Here is a 21065-nt window from a genome sequence, read left to right on the forward strand (position 1 = left end):
CTGTTTTTCAGTATTTCGCATCGTTTTTATAATATTTGAAGAATCCTGCAGGAAACCGCTCGGTAACATCCGACCGATTGCTGATTAGATCCAAAACGCACCGGACGCAGCCGATTCATTATTGATCGTAATTTGCATAATTTATAATAATAATAATAATAATAATAATGATCTTTATTTATATAGCACTTTTCATACATTAAAAACTGTAGCACAAAGTGCTTTACATATCCGTTTAAAAATCAGTACCGCCCCCCACCCACACCCACCCACTCACCCGCACACACACACACACACACACACACACACATACATGCAAACCCACAAGCTCACACATACTTAAGAAGACTGACTGAGCACGGGTAGACCAGAACAAAAATGTACAAGTAAAAGTAAAACATCAATTTAGGAGGCGCTGTCTCAGGGAGCCATCCGCACCAGGAGGCAGCTGCCGACCCCGGCGACCAGGCACCAGCAACACAGCCCCGCATCCCAACTAGTGGGAGAGGGCCAACTGGGACCCCCACCCACCAGAAAGGAGCGGACCCCAGTGAGAGAAGGTGCCACAGCCCCCGGAGTTCACAGCCGCCCCCCGGCATGGAGGGCTCCCTCTGATGAAACACCGGAGAATAAGAAACATTAAAAAGATATAAAAATATTATTCGGTCGCGTGACCTCAAATTCCCGTCTGCTTGGTCTCAAAAGGGGGACACAGAAAGAACGTCATCGAAATGTGAGAAAGAAATGGGGGTGGATGGTTTGTTTGTACACAAATATGGCGTGTTCTCCAAAGCCGATCTGATCGGCCCGTGGCACTGAAAGTGTTAAGCAAAAAAAAAAAAAAAATCTTGAATCAAGCAAAAAAAAAAAATCTTGAATCAAGCAAAAAAAAAATCTTGAATTAAGCAAAAAAAGATCTTGAATTAAGCAAAAAAATATATATATATCTTAAATTTAACAAAAAAATCAAAATCTTAAACAAAGCAAAAATATTATGAATTCAGCAAAAAAAATCTTGAATCAAGCAAAAAAAAAAATCTTGAATTAAACAAAAAAAATCTTGAATTAAGTAAAAAAATCTTGAATTAACCAAAAAAAATTTAAATAAAGCAAAAAAAATCTTGAATTACCCCCCAAAAAATTCATAAATTAAGCAAAAAAAATCTTGAATTAAGCAAAAAAAAAAAATCTTGAATTAAGCAAAAAAAAAAAATCTTAAATTAGGCAAAAAAAAGTTAAATTAAGCAAATGAATCTTGAATTAAGCAAAAAAAAAAAAAAAAAATCCTTGAATTATGCTAAAAATAATTTGCCAATGGAACAGGTGAAAATTATCTTGGTCAGATTTGTTGAAATCAGATTTTCCAGATCTATTGTTTATAAATCAGTTCTTATATCTCACTGAAAAGTTCCCCTTTAGGTGATTCTGTCTTATTTTAAGTGTGATGAGATATTTGGACTAGAAATGAGACAAATACACTTGGTCAGATTTAGATTTTTCCAGTGTGTGTGTGTGTGTGTGTGTGTGTGTGTTCTGTCAGTTCCAGTCAGTTTACAGTCACCACTCCCACACACACATACCTCACATACACACACTCACACATGCTTCATATGTCGGAGCAGAGTGTTGGTTCTCTTGCTGTTAGCACCGATACCAGTTAAAGCCGAACGAACCGGGAGGATCAGGAAGAGACCGATCCCGAGTCTTCGATATCAGTGGAGTCGTATTCGTCTGCAGACTCTGTGAGGGCGGGGTAAGGCCGCGGTTGGTCCAGGTTCACATACGTAACGTTCAGACTAATGTAGTGTTCACCCTCCAAACCAGACAGGATGGTGGAGACGGCCGACACCAACGTAGCGAAGCTGGGTCTGAGCTCTGGATCCGGGTCCCAGCACTGGAGCATAATGGTATACCTGAAAAACACAGAGATAGAACGTGTAGAAACAGAAAAAACAAGACCATATGTTTTACATCTGTCTGGATTTTTCATTATAGTTTAGTTTTACTTAGTTTTGACTTTTTTTTTTCTCTAATTCAGTTAGTTTTAATTCGTTTTTAGAGCAGGTTTGCTAGTTTTTATTAGTTTTCATTATTTTCTAAATGCTTAGTTTTAGTTTAGTTTTAGGGGTTTTTTTATGTCTTTTATCTTCTTCGCCGTCATATTCAAATAAATCCCAGGCAGGACTCTGCTGCTTTCTCCATCTTTAGTCTCCATGTTTCCAGGTAACACTGGGAATGAGAAGACAACTCTAAACAAGTGACGAGAAGCGACGGACCGTTAAATATAATAAGGTGTCGCCAGCTAAAATTGCTTGAGGGAAATAAATCGATTTCATATCAATTCAACATCGACAAAGATGAAAACGAAAGGAATTTTATCCATAATTTTTATACGTTTTAGTTAGTTTTGTAAGCACACATTACAGTTTCAGTTAGTTATCGTTTTTTTTTTCTTTTAATTATAGTTTTTATTTATTCCAGTTAACAAAAAATGTTTTTACAATTCTAGTTTTCGTCATTTCGTTAGTTTTCATTAACTCCATGTCATTTTAATCCTATGGATCATCGCGTCCAGGTGGTTATTCCTCATAGGTTACACTGAGACACCCCCCCCCCACACACACACACACACCTTTGAACCCCTACCTCCCAGTGGGTGTGGGAAACAGGCAAAGTGAACACGGGTCTGAATGGGTGATTTATTCTCTGTCACTCTTTAAGTCACTTGTCGGATGCTTCCAGGCTGTTTGACTTATTAACACGTCAGGACCGTTTTCTTTGCGGACTCACACTAATTTTTGTGTGTGAAGGCTTTGACATATACTCATTAACCCCTACACAGACACTCTGCTTAACCATCCTGGAATAACAAGTAGTGGACGATTCACGGCTTTCACATTACTGAGTGACCAGCTGAACATGTGGACTGATGTTCCTGTTGCTGTAAAATCTGTTCTTAGTATTACCGGACTGTCCATAAATCCAGCACACAATGCAATATTCGTCTTTAAATTGAATCAGTAAAAAGGGCAATGTGGTGTTTAGGTCTGCGTACTTACAAAGGGTCAGGACAGTACTGGGGCTGGGGAAGCCTTCTGCCTTTCAGTAGGTAATGGGTGATGTCATAAGGGTCCACTTCTGGGTAGGGGCTGGCTCCTCTGGTCAGCATCTCCCACATCAGGACCCCAAAGGACCACTGCACCAGGACAGACACACGGACATTTAAAGCACATGTCATTAACGGATTATGTGCGAGACTTTAATAAAAAAGGGAAAAAGTGTATAAAGACAGAACAAGAACATTATATGAACAGTTCTACTTACATTTTGTTTCGTATTTATTTTGGATCTTGTGACATATTTATTTACTTATTTTGGTCTGGAATCGTAACCCTTCAAGTCCTAAACGTCCACCTTTAACCCTTAAAAACCCAAACGTCCACCTTTAACCCTTAAAGACCCAAACGTCCACCTTTAACCCTTAAAAACCCAAACGTCCACCTTTAACCCTTAAAGACTCAAACGTCCACCTTTAACCCTTAAAGACCCAAACGTCCATCTTTAACCCATGAAGACCCAAACATCCACCTTTAACCCATGAAGACCCAAACGTCCACCTTTAACCCTTAAAGACCCAAACGTCCACCTTTAACCCTTAAAGACCCAAACGTCCACCTTTAACCCTTGAAGACCCAAACGTCCACCTTTAACCCTTGAAGACCCAAACGTCCACCTTTAACCCTTAAAGACCCAAATGTCCATCTTTAACCCTTGAAGACCCAAACGTCCACCTTTAACCCTTAAAGACCCAAATGTCCATCTTTAACCCTTGAAGACCCAAACGTCCACCTTTAACCCTTAAAGACCCAAACATTCCCCTTTAACCCTTAAAGACCCAAACATTCCCCTTTAACCTAAACCATTTACTGATCTAAACTCTTTAATTCCTGTTGATCCACTAATCCTATCAATCCATGTCAATAATTGGTGTAAAATACAGTTCTTCATCTGTTCATGGTCATCAGATATGACCCATTTGGATGTTCAGAGGCTCTGTAGTTACCGTGGAAACACCATCATCTTCTACAACATTTATTCACCGGTAAAACCCATGGAGTTGGATCAGTGACAGTGGATGGACACACTGGGTTTATGTTCAGTTAATGACAGAATGGACTGAAAAAGACACTGTTTTTATTCAGTTTTCTCTGTTTTTGATATAATAATGCTCAACTCATCACATCGAATATAAGATCCTCCTTCACTCACCCCCCACACCACCTCTAGAACCCGGTCCGGCCAATCACACCATCTGTGCCGCCCCCCCACCCCCACCCCCCAGGACAAAGCTGAAGACCATGGGTGACAGGGCTCTCAAGGCTGCTGCTCCCCGTCTGTGGAACACCCTGCCAGACCACCTCTGGGCCCCACAGACTGAGGACACTTTTAAAAAGGTCTGAAGACCTGTCTCTTCAGGAAAGCATATCCATAATCTTCCCTGGTCTATGCATGCTTCACCTGTTTTAACTGGGTTTTTCATTGTTTTTATCTGTCTTAGTTGCTTTATATTTCTTTACTTTCCTTTTAATCTTATTTATTGTACCCTGCTTGTAGTACTTTGAGGTTTTGAGGTAAAAATGTAAAGTGCATTACAAATAAAATTTATTATTATTATTATTATTATTATTATTATTATTATTATTATTATTATTAACTTTAATTTGAGCTTTTATGAACATCTACATGATCAGTAAATTGAATATACAGGGGTAGGACAAAATAATGGAAACACCTTAAAAAATCAACAAAATATAATTTAATATGGTGTAGGTCCGCCTTTTGCGCCAATTACAGCCTCAATTCTCCGAGGTATTGATTCATACAACTTGTGAATTGTTTCCAAAGGAATTTTAAGCCATTCTTCAGTTAGAATACCCTCCAACTCTTTTAGAGACGATGGCGGTGGAAATCGACGTCTTACTTGAATCTCCAAAACTGACCATAAATGCTCAATAATGTTGAGGTCTGGGGACCGTGCCGGCCATATGAGATGCTCAACTTCATTAGAATGTTCCTCATGCCATTCTTTAACAATTCTAGCTGTATGGATTGGGGCATTATCATCTTGAGGTGAAGGTGTTTCCATTATTTTGTCCAACCCCTGTAGGAAAACTCATGATTTACACTAAGAAAACACAAAATATAGAGCATAATAGTACAATAAATGGTGACAAATTACTTAAGAATGGTTAAATACAGAGGAAAAAAAATAGTACCACAAAAGGAGCACTGGGTCTTTTTGAATTAATAACCAAATGACGCTCAGTGCTGTTATAAGTTTATAATATCCAGCTCATACTGATGCTTTACTGTCCAGTTTAAAACATCTCATATGAAATGAATCAAATGTGATCACTTACATTGATAAAGTACATTTTAGACATTGTATCTATATCATTTTATATGGAAAAGTAACATTCCTTCAATAAATACAACATTTATTTGATTCAAATGTTTCTTACCACATCGGACTTGGAGGTGAACTTCTGCGTCTGCAGACTCTCGATGGCCATCCATTTGACAGGAAGCTTAGCTTTTCTGTGGTCCTGAACACTGTAATACTCCTTGTCAAAAACATCTCTTGCCATTCCAAAGTCTGCCACCTTGACTGTGTAGGACTCATCCAACCTACAAATTATAACAAATATTTTCTTTTACATTACGTTTACATTTATGCATTTTTCCAAAGTGACTTACAGGGGAAAAAAACAAAATAAAAGAATAAAATACAAGAATGGATTAAAGACATAAAGCAGCTGTACAATTAAAAACAGTGTCGTACAGAAATGTAATCAAAACACACTGCTTATCCAACTCCATATAATGTTGCATCATGACTTATTTCGTATCAGTAGCAGTTTAATTGATTCATGCTTTTGTTCTCGTATCTTGGTGACTCACATGCAGTTTCGAGCTGCGAGGTCTCTGTGCACAAACTTCTTCTGAGCCAAATATTCCATCCCCTTGGCAACCTGCAGCCCAAAGCCAATCAGATCCTTCACAGTGGGATTCTAAACACATTCCACAAACACATGTCACAGACACAGTGAAAATAGCTGCGTAGAATACAAGGCCATTAACAGATGGTTGTACTTAAATCACATGAAGAACTACATGTCACACCCTCTTCTCGCAGCGTATGAAATGCCGCAGGTCTCCATGTTTCATATACGGCAGCACCACTAGAGGGAGCCCTTCCTGTGGCAGGAGGATCCCCAACAGTGACAGCACGTTGGTGTGATGGAAGCCCTTCATTATTATACCTTCCTTCAGAAACTGCTCCACCTCCTCCACATCTGTTATCCCTGTTAACGCAGGTGGAAGACTTTAAGAAAGAAAGAAGACAAAGAACGAGTGCTTCTCCAACTCTACAAATACTCGGTATAACTCACTGTTCAGAGACTTGACGGCACAATGAATCTCTCTGCTGTTGTGATCTGTGAAATAACCATGATACACAGTCCCAAAATGTCCTGCAGGAGACACACAGACAGTTAATGACACAGACTTCCTGCTCGTAGACCTTTGACGAGCCCCCCACCCCCACCCCCACCCCCCACTGCTGCTGCTGTTCCTCTCACCCTTCCCAATGATCCGATGGTGCTGAACTATAAGCATCTCAGCAGGAATAAGAACATCCTTCACCTCCTCCAGCAGCTCTGGCCTAAAGTTGGTGATGGAGATCTTCTCTGGAGGCATAAGCGGGGTGAGGGTGGGATCCATGCTGCCTGCAGCATAGGCCAGGCTGGGGAACACCACCGGTCCCACCAGGGGGGTGGGGGGACTCAGGGATACTACTGACACAAAACAGAGAAAGACAGAGGAATATTAAAGGACATCAGATCAGGATGAGGATAAGATAAGGTAAGATAAGATAAGACTTTACTGATCCCACCATGGGGAAATTTAACAGTATACAGCAGCAATATGCAATACACCAGTGCAAAGGAAAAGGCAGGTAGAAATAAATGATCAGGATCAGGATCAACTTTATTGTCCCGTTAATTTGTTTTGGACACACATACAATAACAAAACACACTCAGTCACAAAGTTTTGGAGTCATCATAATCACAATTACGCATTACACCTAACCTATACATTGCACCTTCCCCTCCAAGGTAAAAATAAAGAGAATAAATACCATTAATTGATACAACAAATTAATTTAAAAAGATGTGAGTAATTCCATTTCCTAAAAATTAAAAAGAGTAAAAGCATTAAAACACATAAATAGTAAGAACACGTGTAGTTTAAAGGCCAGACCTTAGGAAGGTCAAATAAAAGAAAAAAGGTTAGGGGTAGGATTAGGGGTCAGGGTTAGGGTTAGGGTTAGGGCCCATTAATCATAGCCAGCTCCTTATTTAACAGTCCTATGGATGCTGGAAGAAAACAGAGTTTATAACAGTTGGTTTTGTACCTGTTTGCTCTATAGCGCCTCCCTGAGGATAGTTACTCATGTTCCAGGTGGAGGATACGGGATGGATCTTTACCGATTCTGTGAGCCTGATGAACTACTATCCGTTCATATATAAATATATACACATTAGTGTCTTGACCCGTGTGGATCCACAGGTTCGAGAAGTGGTAGTTTTTATGCTGTATTCATTCATGCTGTACCATATTTGTCCAGCAGTCACCGCCAAAGTATTCTGGACATAGCAACACAATTGTAAGGATATTGTATTAAAAATGACTAATATCTGACAAAATATTGGTCCGATCAACTTACTGTTTTCACACTTGTCTTTTATAATACAGATATGTGCGTGTCGTTGAGTGTGATGTGTTACCTCTCCTGTAGTCTCCAACAGGTGTCAGTTCCACATTGTTGGTCCCAGATCGGCTTGCACCGTGGGCCAAACGGGACTCCACCATGGAGGCTGAAAACATTTCACAACACATTCACAACTAATCATCAACCACAGAAGAAGAAGAACAGAGGGACATCCGAAGCAACACTCAAGATGTTCTAGTTGAAAGACTTCATCGCAAACTCCCACCCGTAGTTCACTGAAGTTACATAAACATGTGTGATCAAGGTCCACCTACAGTCAGGAACACACCTTTCTTCTTCTTCCTCAAATGTTTCATGACGACAAACGCCAACACAGCGCCAGCCACCAGAGCCGCCAGGATCCCCAGAACGATCCCAACCATGTAGTGGTTACTGACCCGAACCACTGTACCAACGTTATGGACCTGTCCATTAATGGAGATCTGAAATACAGTCACAGAAAAAATTATTAGACCACCCCTTGTTTTCTTCAGTTTCTTGTTCATTTTAATGCCTGGTCCAACTAAAGGTACATTCGTTTGGACAAATATAATGATACCAACAAAAATAGCTCATAGTAGTTTAATTTCAAACCTTATATCTATCCATTTAACATGTTTTCTTGATAATAACCAAATTCACTTCAGTTCTTCCATCAATATCCATGCCATTGTACTGACAAAAACAGTGCTTTTAGGCATTCCATGTTTTCTCTTCTTTCTGTTTTAGTCACATGACACACACAGGAGTTAGGACTGGATTACAGAACCATTGTTTATGATGACTTTGGATGGTCTAATAATTTTTTCAGTAACAAAGTAGCAGTGGGATTTAAATCCAATCAAAGGTCAAGGGAGGGGACAATGGGCATCCATTTTGTTTTCCACAAAATTACCAGGTTACAGCATTAACACTTTGGCCTCCAAGTCAGTTTCATTTCTTTACCCATGGCAGCTGTTCCTGCCTTTCAAAGGTAATTCAACTTGTTTAGGCCTGAAAATGTCACTGAGGACAGGCCAAGTTAGGGTTAGGGTTAGAGTTAGGGTTAGGGTTAACATTGTCCCCTCCCATGACCTTTGATTGGATTTAAATTCCACCACTACTTCGCACAAACCAGTTTTAACTTGGATTGCACAATTTGCTCCTGCTCACTCATGCATGAAAACCTGGGTCTGTGAATTTGGACAAATATCCACCAATTCCCTACCTACCTCCAGAAAAGAAAATTTCAAAAATTATCAAATGCGGAACTGGGGATAATTTTTCAAAATGTAAAGTTTTTTTTTTGATACACCCTGTAGAAATAAAGTTGAATTGAACTGAATTAAACTGAATTGAATTGAATACTCTTCACATCCAGACTGACTTACTTTGACTGGGAGTCCCTCACTGGGGATGGTCATGTTTTTGGGGATCCTGCAGGTGATCTCATTATCCAGGACTTTGGCATCACAGTCGACACCAGCCACGGTCATAATGATGGTCATGCAGGAGCTCACCAGGTTCAACTTCTGATGCTGAACATATGAAACATAAAAACATGGAGCTAGTCATGTCCGAAGATATAAGACTGAAATAAAATGACAAATCTGCTGTTATTTTGTGGTGAATTTAAATGCAAATACCCTGAGTGCAATCCCTTACATGTAGTGAGACTTCATCAAACCCAGGGTACAAACTAAGCACATGTCCCTCAGTTTCAAAAGGTATGGGTTCTCCGTACGGGTGGTAGGAGAACGATTTGTTCCACAGTCCTAATGCTCCATCCATGTCGAAGGAAAGCTCTCCTTCCTCCGTCTCATCCCTGGGGAAAACAGGAGTAATGCACTCCATCCTCGTGGGTAAGGATTTACCAATGCATTCCTGCAACAAAACAGCACAAATACAGTTAAAATAGGAAACGAGGAAACTGGAACCTGATATGAATTCATGTCGTTTATGGTCTGATAATAAAAACTGTACCCTTGTCACAGGTTTCAGGTGACTCTCATTGGGTTTGAAGCGGAGGACGGTGCGGTAAACGGAATCCAGGTTTTTTCCTTCAATCACAATCTTTGACCCCCTTCAATTTGGAGATAAGGTAAGATAAGATAAGATAAGATAAGATAAGATAAGATAAGATAAGATAAGATAAGATAAGATAAGATAAGATAAGATAAGATTAGTTAAGATAAGTTAAGATAAGATAAAATAAAATATGACATGGTTCATGACAGTTGAGCATAGCAAATAATTTTTACAATAAAATCAAGATACAGAAAATGTTAAGGTTATCTTATAGTAGACTGTGTGTGTGTGTGTGTGTGTGTGTGTGTGTGTGTGTGTGTGTGTGTGTGTGTCTCGGACATCACACTAAATCCATACAGAGCTGACGGCTGCAGTTTGTCATACTTCTGTATTTTTGCTCAGTGAACACACTAATGAAAACGGTAAGTTGATTGGGCCAATATTTTGGTAGATATTAGTCATTTTTAAAACAATATCCTTACAATCGCGTTGCTATGTCCAGACTCGCGTTGCCTACACTCAGAACAATGGGGTAATGTTACGCTTTGGCAGTGACTGCTGGACAAATGCGGTACAGCATGTATGAACACAACAAATATCCATCCTGGGGGACTGGGATGATGCCCCTCAGGGTTGGGATGTGGATTTTAAAAACACCCCCCTCTTCACATCCCACCCTCCGTACTGATAATGATGAAGTCTAGGAGGTGGAAGAACTTTTCCCATAAGTCTGCTCTCCCCAGTAGAAAAACTACCACATCTACAACATCAATCAATCAATCAATCAATCAATCAATCAAATTTTATTTATATAGCGTCAAATCATATCAAAAGTTATCTTTACATATCGAGTTGGTCTAAACCAGACTCTAAGCCAAACGTGGTTCCCGCTCAACGCTCTAGTGGTATCAATAAATCTGTTTGAAATCAGTCAAATTGTACAAAATGTCACATCAGACACATGCCTATAGGACAGTGTTTTTCAACCTTGGAGTCGAGACCCCACATGGGGTCACCTGGAATTCAAATGGGGTCACCTGAAATTTTTAGTAACTGATAAAAATAACAATAAAAAACTTACAAATAAAAATCAGTGTTGAGTTGACAGAGCCAATCCCAATCCACAGCAGACAAACTGTGAGTGTGAAACTGCAGCACTGTGGTTCTGTTTATCTGTCAAATGTTCATTGTGGTCAGTTTCAGATGCTGCAGCTCTTTCATAATTCATAGTTTGAGTTATTGTTTGTTTAGTATTAATTGTCAGCCTTGTAAATCCAAGCTGGACTGACTGTACATATCCTGACCAAGGAAAATCAAATTCTCCCTTTGTGCAGTAATCTACACCTGGATTTACTGCCTCTATCCAGAATAACATACATTATATAGACTAAATGTCCTCTAAAATTAACCTGTATTTGAATCATAGGATAGAAAGCTATTACAGGATCAAAAACTAATTAATTTGAGCGAAAAAAATGTCTTTGTTTTGAATGTCTGGGGTCTAAAGAAATTTGTGATCCTAAAATGGGCTCAAGAATAAAAAAGGTTAGAACCACTGGTCTACGGAACAAAAGGTTATGGTGATAGTTTGGTACGTACCTGTCAAAGCTGCAGTCAGGCAGGACAGCTGTGATCCTGGGGTTCTCTTTGTAGTAGAATACTTTAGTGGTGAGGACAGGAGACTTGTCTATGAAAACACTCAGTGGGACGTCCCTCACCTCGGACATGGGCTGGGACAGGCAGATGATGGAAGAAACGTTGCCTTTAGGCTTTGTGATCCTGCAGAGGTATGTGAATGACTTCATTTCAGAGGAAAATAAGCCAGAACTGTCCAAATGTAGTCCTGTACATCCAAAGACATTGTGCTTTTTTGTGTATATTTTGTAGATTCAGACAAAACATATCTTCTGCAGAACATGGGTAAGCTATGACTCACTGTTCAGGTGTCAAATGGTTTCTAATATCTGTAAGTCTGGAGTTTCCAAAGCTATAATTACACTAGACACATGTTGGGACGAGTTAATTAGGTCATAGGAACGAAAAAAAAAAAAGAAAGAAAGAAATGCTGAGCTGTAAGTCATCCACTAAATCATGACAAAGTAGGTTGGTTTGTTTTACACTTTACAGAAAATGGTGACTGAAAAGAACACGACGGTGCATCCCAGACCTCGTTATGGGACAGGGCAGGTCATTGAGGGTCACTCTTCTGGTCCGTCCAGCATCTAAATGTGGTCCAGTCACTGTGATGAGCGTTCCACCCACACGAGGTCCGTAGTTGGGCTGGATGTCTGTGATGTTTGGAATCTAAAAGAACATTAAACCTCAGTACATGAAGTGGTGTTTAATGACCCGTGTTCTTCAAAAAGAACAAGGAAATGTGAGATTACCACAAATGTGAACCCTGGTGTCTGTGCCCTCCCATCAATAGAATAGCGTCCGTCTGCCTTGACCTCGTGCACCTCCACTGTTATGTTGACCGGCTTGGACAGTTCAGTCACTCCCGAGCGAATTTTACACACCAGACTGAAGAGCAGAACAACAAAACACTCATGTCAGTGTCAGTAGAGCTGCTGTGGTACATGAGAAAGAGAACTTCAGTGTTAATTGAACTGTAGAATCACTAAATACAGTACGGTCCAAAAGTCCGAGTTCACCTCTGGCTTTGTTCGTTTTGCAGAGTTGAAATAAGCGTACACATTTATTTCTCTTCTAAAGGTTAACCCATAATAACCAGTGCTACTTTTGTGGCAGTTCCCAAATGAGTGGAGCTCCAGCTGTTTCTGCGTCGTGTTTGTTGCAGCCATATGATATCATATGGTTGCACTGCCGCTGCCAGGCAGCTGCGTGAACCTCCGCTTCCCACAATGCATGTCACAACAAAATTCCGAAGATGCCTGTTATGACCCATATGTGGGTCTAGGTGTCTGTCTGTGGGTGTGTCAGTTTGTCTGTGCATGAGTGGTTAATATGTTGCAGGTCCCAGACCCCACACACGGATTGGACCAGTGAGCCGGAGGAGGGACTATAAAGATGACGAAGCTGGGCCGGTCTATCGTCACCGTTCCTCCACTCCCAACCCCGTCTTCATTTTTCCTTTGTTCCCAGTTGCAGCAGTAGGGGTGGGCTGCCAGTTTCTTTCGCCTTGTTTTCTCACATTTAAGTAAGTAGGGAGGTCAGACTTTGTATTTTGGTTACATTTCTTTTGCAGGTCAGCCTCGCTTCCGGGGTTAGTGAAGTTATGTTTGTTATTTTGGCCTGGGCTCACCCCGAAGACCAAGCTGCCGTTTTGTTGAGTTTTCACTACCTGTGTTTATATAGTTTGTAAATAAACCACTTATTTGTTAAAATGCACAGCCCGAGCCCTGGGGTTTTCTCTGTGTCTTGGGAGTGAGGAACGGTGTCCACCAATTCATGCCATGCCCTAGGGTCCCCTAGCCAGGGTGTAACAATGCCCAAGTTACCTATCGGCTCTTTTTGTAAACAAATGGTTTGTTTATGTTGGAGTACACTTCGAAGTTGTTCATTGTGAGGGAAGAGATTCAGATGAGTAATCACAGAAAGACTAATGGATTCATGATACTGAGGATAACACTGGGGTTTTACAGATTTGATGAAAAACTGGTCATGAAAGTCTCCGGCACCCTTAAGGAGTTCAGCGTTGCCACCTCTTCCTCCACTAATCAAACCTTAACCATTAAACTGATCTAAAGTTGTAACAGCAGGGTTTCTGATGTCGCACAACTCATGAATGATTATATGTTATTAAAAAAATAATAAACAGTGCCTTGTTGAAGTCATACTTGTCTTTGTTTGGAGCAGCTTTTATTTTTCATCAAAGTCTCCCACAGCTTTAAGAAATGCAAAAATTATACTGAAGATATGAACAATCAAGGATGTTGAAATCCTTTTAGTTCAGGTTCCACATGTAGACCAATATGAGCTCCAGTGGATCAGACCCGTCAAACAGTAGCATAAATAATAACAACTCCAAAATCTGCTCTGTGTTTGAGTGTAAAAAAATAAAATGTTTTTATTTACAAACTGTCCTTTCACAAGAAATGTGATTAACCTGATCAAATATGAACAAACTGAAATGTCTTTAGAGAAATAAGTGCAAATTTAACAACATTAAACCTGTTATTAAATGTTTTACTCCTTTCTAGATCCACTGTGATCTAGAAGTTGTAATGCACATGCATAAATAATAAGCTGAAGCAAAATATTGTTAAAATTGCACCTTTTTCTTCAGGTCGTTCATGTTATTTATGTCTTTTAAAGTAGATTTTTTTGTAGATGTACACATTTTCATAATGTAATTTAACTTATTTTACTGATTCGTCCCAGTTTAGATCATATTGGTTGGATGAGGAACCTGAACTAAAATGTGTTTGACCCCCCAGGACTAGAGTTTTAACACATGTGTGACTCTGCTTCCAACAGACAGTGGAGTGATCAGACTATTTCCTGGAGCAGAACAGACCAGTCCTGCTCTGTTCCTTTCTCTTCTGGTAGAGTAATACCAAACCTTTAAAGTTTAATCTGTTTCATTTTAAGTCGACTTCCCACAGCATCGCTGGCTCAGAACACCGTGTACCTGGAACAAACTAGGTCACTCACTGTGTGTTGTTGCTTTTGAGTGGAAGCACCGTGCAGGCGGTCTGACCCAGTCGGACCTGGTGGGTTCTGGACGTAATCACAGGTCTTATGGGCGACTGGAACTCCCATCCGCACACCGTTACCTCTGTTTGACCATCAGGGGGAGCGGTCCGTGGAAAGAACTGCGTTGATAAAACACAACATATAGTTCCAACCTGAACAGAACGGACAGAAGAGCTTCAGCTGATCGAAGCTCACCCCGGTGATCCCAGGAGGACAGGACTCGTTCCTCCAGCGGCTGCGGCACTCGCTCTCCCATGAACACACTCCAGAACACCAACCACAGCCCATGAACTTAGGAGCCGTCAGACACATGGCACACGTCAGGAAATGCTGACATCCTGGTCCTCTCTGAGGCACCTGGAACATCTGCAGCAAAAACACAGACTTATGGAAACATAGTTCATCTGAGGAACAGTCCACAGGTGTTCTGTACAGTTTTGCATCTTTACGTTATAAAAGGGAAGTTTGTGTGTGTGTGTGTGCATGTGCATGTGCATGTGCGTGTGCGTGTTATTATACTTTTGTATTTCTGGTCAATGAACAGATGAGTGAAAACAGCAAGTTGATAGGACCAATATTTTGGCAGATCTTAGTAATTTTGGAACACAATATCCTTACAATCACGTTGCTATGGCCATGATGGCTGATGGGAAGTGCAGTACCATGCTGCATGACGGGAAACTTTTTGAACTTTTACCCACGTTTCCGGACGCTAAAGTCCAGCACAAACTGTCTAAAAAACAGTTTTTATCCCAGGGCCATAATTACACTGAATACTGCTGGACATTAATTAACTGTGTGGAATGCTGAATGTTGTCCACAGTATATGATGGTGTTTTATGTTTCTTTTATACTTCTAGTAACACTCTTTTGTATGCTGCTTTTTTTTTTTTTTTTTAAGATATCTATGCCGTCAGGGTTTTTCTTTTATATTTTAGTATTTATACTCTTTTATATACATTATTTATATGTTTTTTTTATGGCACCTAGGACGATTGCACTTTTTAATTTTGTTGTACCTGTACAATGACAATAAAGACATTCTATTCTATTCTATTCTATTCTATTCTATTCTATTCTATTCTATTCTATATGACGTTAAAAACAGGAACGACGCATTTACTAACTTCAGTCCCTAGATGTCGGTATTAATATTTTAATATATTAATTGTCCTTTAAATTTTAATGAATGATTTTCCAAACAGTGTTTATGTCAGTACTTATAAAATATAGACTCACATTTTTCCCAAAAGTCAGCTCTACCCAGCATCAAAACGACCACATATAGAACCAGTGGGTCAACGCGCTAGTTAATATAAGAAATTGTATGAAATGTTTAATCATTATAATCCCAAGTTTTTACATTAATACGTTTGGGTAGGTAAAAACAAACTATTATTTCTCACTTGCAACAACAAAAAACATACCAACAAAAAAATTTAATGTAACATGTACATTCTATTAGCCCCATTAACCATTTATTAATTTCGTCTTGGTTTTCTAAGTCATTCTCAGGTTCTTCTCATGTATCTAAGGCTGGTGTGTATGAAATAAATATAGCAGAGTTAAATGGTCTTCATTTTCTACTTAATAATTGATGGCTTTCAAAGTGCAGTCATGTAAAGTGATACTAAGCTGCACTGAAGACCTTTACACCTTTAACCCTTAAAGGTCTAGAGCTCTTTTTAAGATAACGTCCAAATTCATTTTTTTCTATATTTAACCTTTCCAGTGTGATTTATCACCATTCAGTGAGTGAGTTTTTGAGTTTGTGAATTTGCATTGTTTCTGTACTTGCAGCTGTTTTCTCTAACTGACACGCTTTGGGTCGGTGCAGTGTGTTTGGACCTTATCGGCCACCGTAGACACAGAGCAACTGGAACATAGTACACAGAATACACATAGGCCCAATCCCAATTCATCCCTTGGCCCCTCCCCCTTAGCCCTTGCACTTGGCACAACCCCTTTAAACACAGTTGTAAAGGGTAGTGGTGTAAACATTCTCCTATGAAATGGTCCAACCCTTCCAGACCTGTTCCATCATCATTCAGTCATCGATGTCACTATAAACAGATGCTAAAAACCACACAAATGCGATCTATAACACATTGAAATGGCATTAAACGGATGATCAAATGAGTAAGTGTTTTACGAAGAAAATGCGTACATTTGTGTGTTTCTTTCTTCACTGCTGCTCTTTTTGACTGTGTTTACTTCCATCTGACCAATGATTCCAACAGAATTATGGGAAATTTCTCCTACCCCTGCATTCGTAGTGTGGTCCTGGAAAATCACAGCCCCCCCGCCTTAGCCCCTCCCTTCCATCTAATCGAGAAACGGGACAACACTACCCCTTCACGTATACGTGAAAAACGAAGGGGAAGGGGTTAGGGGGAGGGGCCAAGGGGTGAATTGAGGTTCAGCCGTAGTATGTATTGCACCATAAGTGTGCTGGTCCAGGCTCCACATGTGTTGGGTGAAGGCATGAAATAGCCCACACAGTGAAGCTGACTATACGATGAGGTCATTCAGCCTCACTGACTCCACCTAAGATCCCACACTCCACTTGTCATCAGATCAGTGTTTTTCAACCTTGGGGTCGGGACCCCACGTGGGGTTGCCTGGAATTCAAATGGGGTCGCCTGAAATTTCTAGTAATTGATAAAAAAAATTTACAAAAAAAATATATGGTGAGTTGAGAGAAACAATCACAGTACATAAAAGACATGACAAAATGTGAAGCTGAAACTGAAGCACTGTGGTTCTGTTTATCTGTCAAATGTTCATTGTGGTCGGTTTCAGATGCTGCAGCTCTTTCATAATTCATAGTTTGAATTATTGTTTGTTCAGTATTAATTGTCAGCCTTGTAAATCCAAGCTGGACTGACTGTACATATCCTGACCAAGGAAAATCCAATTTTCACTTTGTGCAGTAAACTACACCTGGCTTTACTGCCTCCGTCCATAATAATATACATTATATTGACTAAATGTTGTCAAAAATTTACATTTATTTGCAACATAGTGTAGCAAAATATTACATGATCAAAAAAAATTATTTTAGCAAAAAAAAAAAAAAAAAAAGTCTCTATTTTTAATGTCTGGGGTGGCCAGAAATTTGTGATGTTAAAATGGGGTCACGACCCAAAAAAGGTTGGGGAACACTGCATCAGATGACAAAACTATTCACACCTATATCTTTTTTATTTATTTATCTATTTATTTTTAGATTTTTTTTTTTATCACACCTTTATCTTTAGCTCAGACTTTTCACTTTTAGACTTTCACAGATAGATGGATTTTGTACCTTGTCTCCAACCACAAAGAGAAGATACTCTGATGAATATACAGCAGCGATAGATGAGATTCTCTGGTTCTCCACCAAAGAGTAGTTGGCGAAGACAATCGGGCTGGATCTGGTCAACACCAGCTACAAACACAGACACAAAAGCTGCAGATCATGTGATAAAGACAGTCCTCCAATCAATCTCCAGTGTCCTGTGTTACGTACCTGCAGGAGGCGTCCGGTGGAGGTACCGATGTGGGCCACCGTCTTGTTCTCGATGATTGTAACCAGGAGGGATGTGAGGAGAACGTCTGTCATCTGTCTGTTGAACAGGTCCACTCTGTAGTAGGGCTTGGACACCATGGTGGGGTGGTCTCTGCATGTGGCGTTGTTCTCCATGCTCTGATAAAAACACACAGACAAGATGACGAACCTGACAAAAAGGAGACTTAAAGGGTTTGTATTTATCTAAACCCATTTTTGTTATCTATGTTTATTATTACCTCCACCAAGGAGGTTATGTTTGCCAGGGTTTGTTGGTTGGTTGGTTGGTTGGTTGGTTAGCAACATAACTGAAAAAGTTATAGACGGATTTTGATGAAGTTTTCAGGAAATGTCCGAAATGGGACGAGTAACAAATGATTACATTTAGGGAATAATCTGGATCACTGTCTGGATCCAGGAATTTTTAAAAGGATTCTTTATCATTGGGAGATAGGGATATTTTCAACATATGTATGTGTAACTCCATAATGAATGGTCAGGGTGCTTGGTAAAAAAAAAACACAAAATAAGTTCCCAACAGATTCTACAAGATATTGAAGATTGATCTGGATCCTTACAAAATTCTGGATACCATGATCCAGAACAGGAAAAAATAGTGGAGTTTTGGAATTTTCATCCTAACAAGGGAACAAATTATGGTATTGACATGCAACAAACACCAAAAGCCATGACAGTGTGAAATCTGAAGTGTGTCAACGGATTTGTTTTCAACAACTATGGAGGTAGATCCAGGAGAAAACCGCCATTTCTGAAAAAGTGATTTTCGTTAGGTATTATTTTTAGTAGATTACAGCATGGGAGACTGAGCTGCATTGGGGGGGGGGGTCTGCCTTGGTGGAGGTCTGTGTTCTTCAAGTGCTTTTCTAGTTGTCATGTTTCTGTATGATGATTCTGAATAATACAACTAGATGGAAGATTGAATATGCTGATACTATGAATAGTATATTTACTGTATACACATATTTATAGAAAATATATTAAAAAGAAGAGCAATTTGTTTCCATTGAATGCTGGGATATATACATGAAAGCTACATTTTCACATGAATAATGGGTCAATAATGTAAAGTGCTTTGAGTGCCCAAAAAAAGCACTATAGAAATCTAATCTATTATTATTATTATTATTATTATTATTATTATTATTATTATTATTATTATTATTTAGATTTTTAGGATTATAAAAAAGTCACTGCACAGATTTTTCATAAACAAACATATAAAAGCTTCAGCTGATGTTCACAAAGACATGACTGATGCTAAAAACTAGAAATGATGGATGTTATGTTCATGCAGGTGAATGGAAGACGATATCCCAAAATAATACAGGGTTGTAATATGGTGATTATATCATGATTGTGACAGGTAGTGCATTAGATAAAACAGAGAAAAGAGCGAGGAGAAGTACTATTATTTACAACTGGACTAACCCAGTCATGTATTTATTCAGCCTGTAAAAAACCTACTGAACATCTGAATAAAAAGGGTTAAATTATGCTAATTAGTGGGAAAAACAGTTGATTTATTAAATATTCAGCATCACATTTTTCATAGTTTTCCATCCAAACAATAGAATCTAAATAAAGGAGCATTTATTTGGTGTTTTCAGCTGTGAGGCCGTTATAGGCTCCTGGATATAATATTTACACAATAATCTAATATTATCTATATTATCATAAGAGCAGAGGTCGAGCTGCGTGAGGACATGGTAGGACCAGCGGCGGTTGCCACGGTGACCGTGGGAAAATAAAGTGTGTTGCACAGCAGCAGAAGCACAAGGATAATGTGTTATAATATGATCATTTGACAATTTAAGAGGCTGTTATGAAGGAGGATGTGCTGTTTTATGCACCAGAGGGTTTGGGTTTGTGTCTTCAAACAGGAGCAGGACGAGTCAGTGTTTGATTAAAGGGACGGTTTTACATCTGAGAGGAGAAAAAAGTAGCATCAGAACCCCAAAGTGGAGTCTAAACACTAAAGGTTCACAGCTGATATAAAGACAGTAATTAGGAATAAAATAGAATATGAATAACATGCTCCGTCTCATGGAGGGAATATGGTTGGTAGAACATTGTAAGATATTTTGTGTTTGTGTTTTAGTATTTTTTTATGAGTGTCAGGAAGAAAAAAATAATTGGCTTACTGAACATCTACATGATCAGTGAATTAAATATAGGAAAATACGTGATTTTTACAGATAAAATACAAGTTACACAAGTTACATTATAAATAAGTGGTGATAAATCATTTAAGAAAGGTTAGATATAGAGAACATGTCATTTGGGAACTGACATAAAAGTAGCGCTGGGTCTTTATGAGTTAATCGCCAGGCAATAACTAAAGAAACACATTCACAATCATTCATCCATTCACTCACTTTCTGAACCTACTTTATCCTCACTAGAGTCAAAGGGGTCGCTTGGAGCCTATTCCAGCTACTTATGGATGAAGGTGGGGTACACCCTGGACAAGTCGCCAATTCACCTCAGGGCTGACATATAGAGACAAACAGTCACTCTCACATTCACACCTATGGGTGATTTAGATTAACACATTAACCTATCAGTGCATGTGTTTGGATGGTGGGAGGAGCCAGAGTACCCAGAGAGAACCCAAGCAGACACGGGGAGAACATGCAAAACTCCACACAGAAAGGTCCCACCCCCTTCAACTGGTGTTGGAATCAAACCAAGGACCAAGACTGTCTGTGAGACACGAGTGCTAACCACTGCACCACCATGTCGCCCATTCCCAGGCACATTAAAAATCAATGTAAAAAAAAAAAAGTGTATTTAAAATTGTTGTTGAGCTGGAAAAATCTCCCAAGGAACAACTGATCTAGATTATTTACTTTTCATGATTTCCATAAAACAAAAACTCTGTAACTTCGTAACGGACAGAACTCTATTTCCCATGATCCTCTTATGATGATGATGTAACAGCTGCTGTGGTGAGCAGCAGCTAAAGGGGATCAAACTAATAAACTAAACATGGT

The 21065-nt window shown here is 39.4% G+C and overlaps 1 protein-coding gene across 1 annotated transcript in view; it reads right to left on the reverse strand.

Annotated features, from left to right (window-relative positions):
- Positions 1-1527: 1527 nt before the first annotated feature.
- mst1rb (macrophage stimulating 1 receptor b) overlaps positions 1528-21065 on the reverse strand; it is a 32327-nt gene continuing 12789 nt past the window's right edge. Inside the window, exons 2-20 of the mRNA XM_030133742.1 lie at positions 18013-18189; positions 17809-17931; positions 14697-14867; positions 14460-14620; positions 12230-12365; positions 12010-12146; positions 11442-11621; positions 9798-9897; positions 9480-9698; positions 9206-9352; positions 8125-8278; positions 7852-7941; positions 6642-6857; positions 6453-6533; positions 6184-6365; positions 5962-6071; positions 5523-5688; positions 3060-3196; positions 1528-1913 (exon numbers count right to left, since the gene is read on the reverse strand). Of these exons, the coding sequence (XP_029989602.1) occupies positions 1682-1913; positions 3060-3196; positions 5523-5688; positions 5962-6071; positions 6184-6365; positions 6453-6533; positions 6642-6857; positions 7852-7941; positions 8125-8278; positions 9206-9352; positions 9480-9698; positions 9798-9897; positions 11442-11621; positions 12010-12146; positions 12230-12365; positions 14460-14620; positions 14697-14867; positions 17809-17931; positions 18013-18189 (2919 nt within the window). The 3' untranslated portion in view covers positions 1528-1681. The remainder of the gene's footprint in view (positions 1914-3059; positions 3197-5522; positions 5689-5961; positions 6072-6183; positions 6366-6452; positions 6534-6641; positions 6858-7851; positions 7942-8124; positions 8279-9205; positions 9353-9479; positions 9699-9797; positions 9898-11441; positions 11622-12009; positions 12147-12229; positions 12366-14459; positions 14621-14696; positions 14868-17808; positions 17932-18012; positions 18190-21065) is intronic.

This window comes from Sphaeramia orbicularis, chromosome 5 (assembly GCF_902148855.1).
Source record: "Sphaeramia orbicularis chromosome 5, fSphaOr1.1, whole genome shotgun sequence".
Classification (NCBI taxonomy): domain Eukaryota; kingdom Metazoa; phylum Chordata; class Actinopteri; order Kurtiformes; family Apogonidae; genus Sphaeramia; species Sphaeramia orbicularis.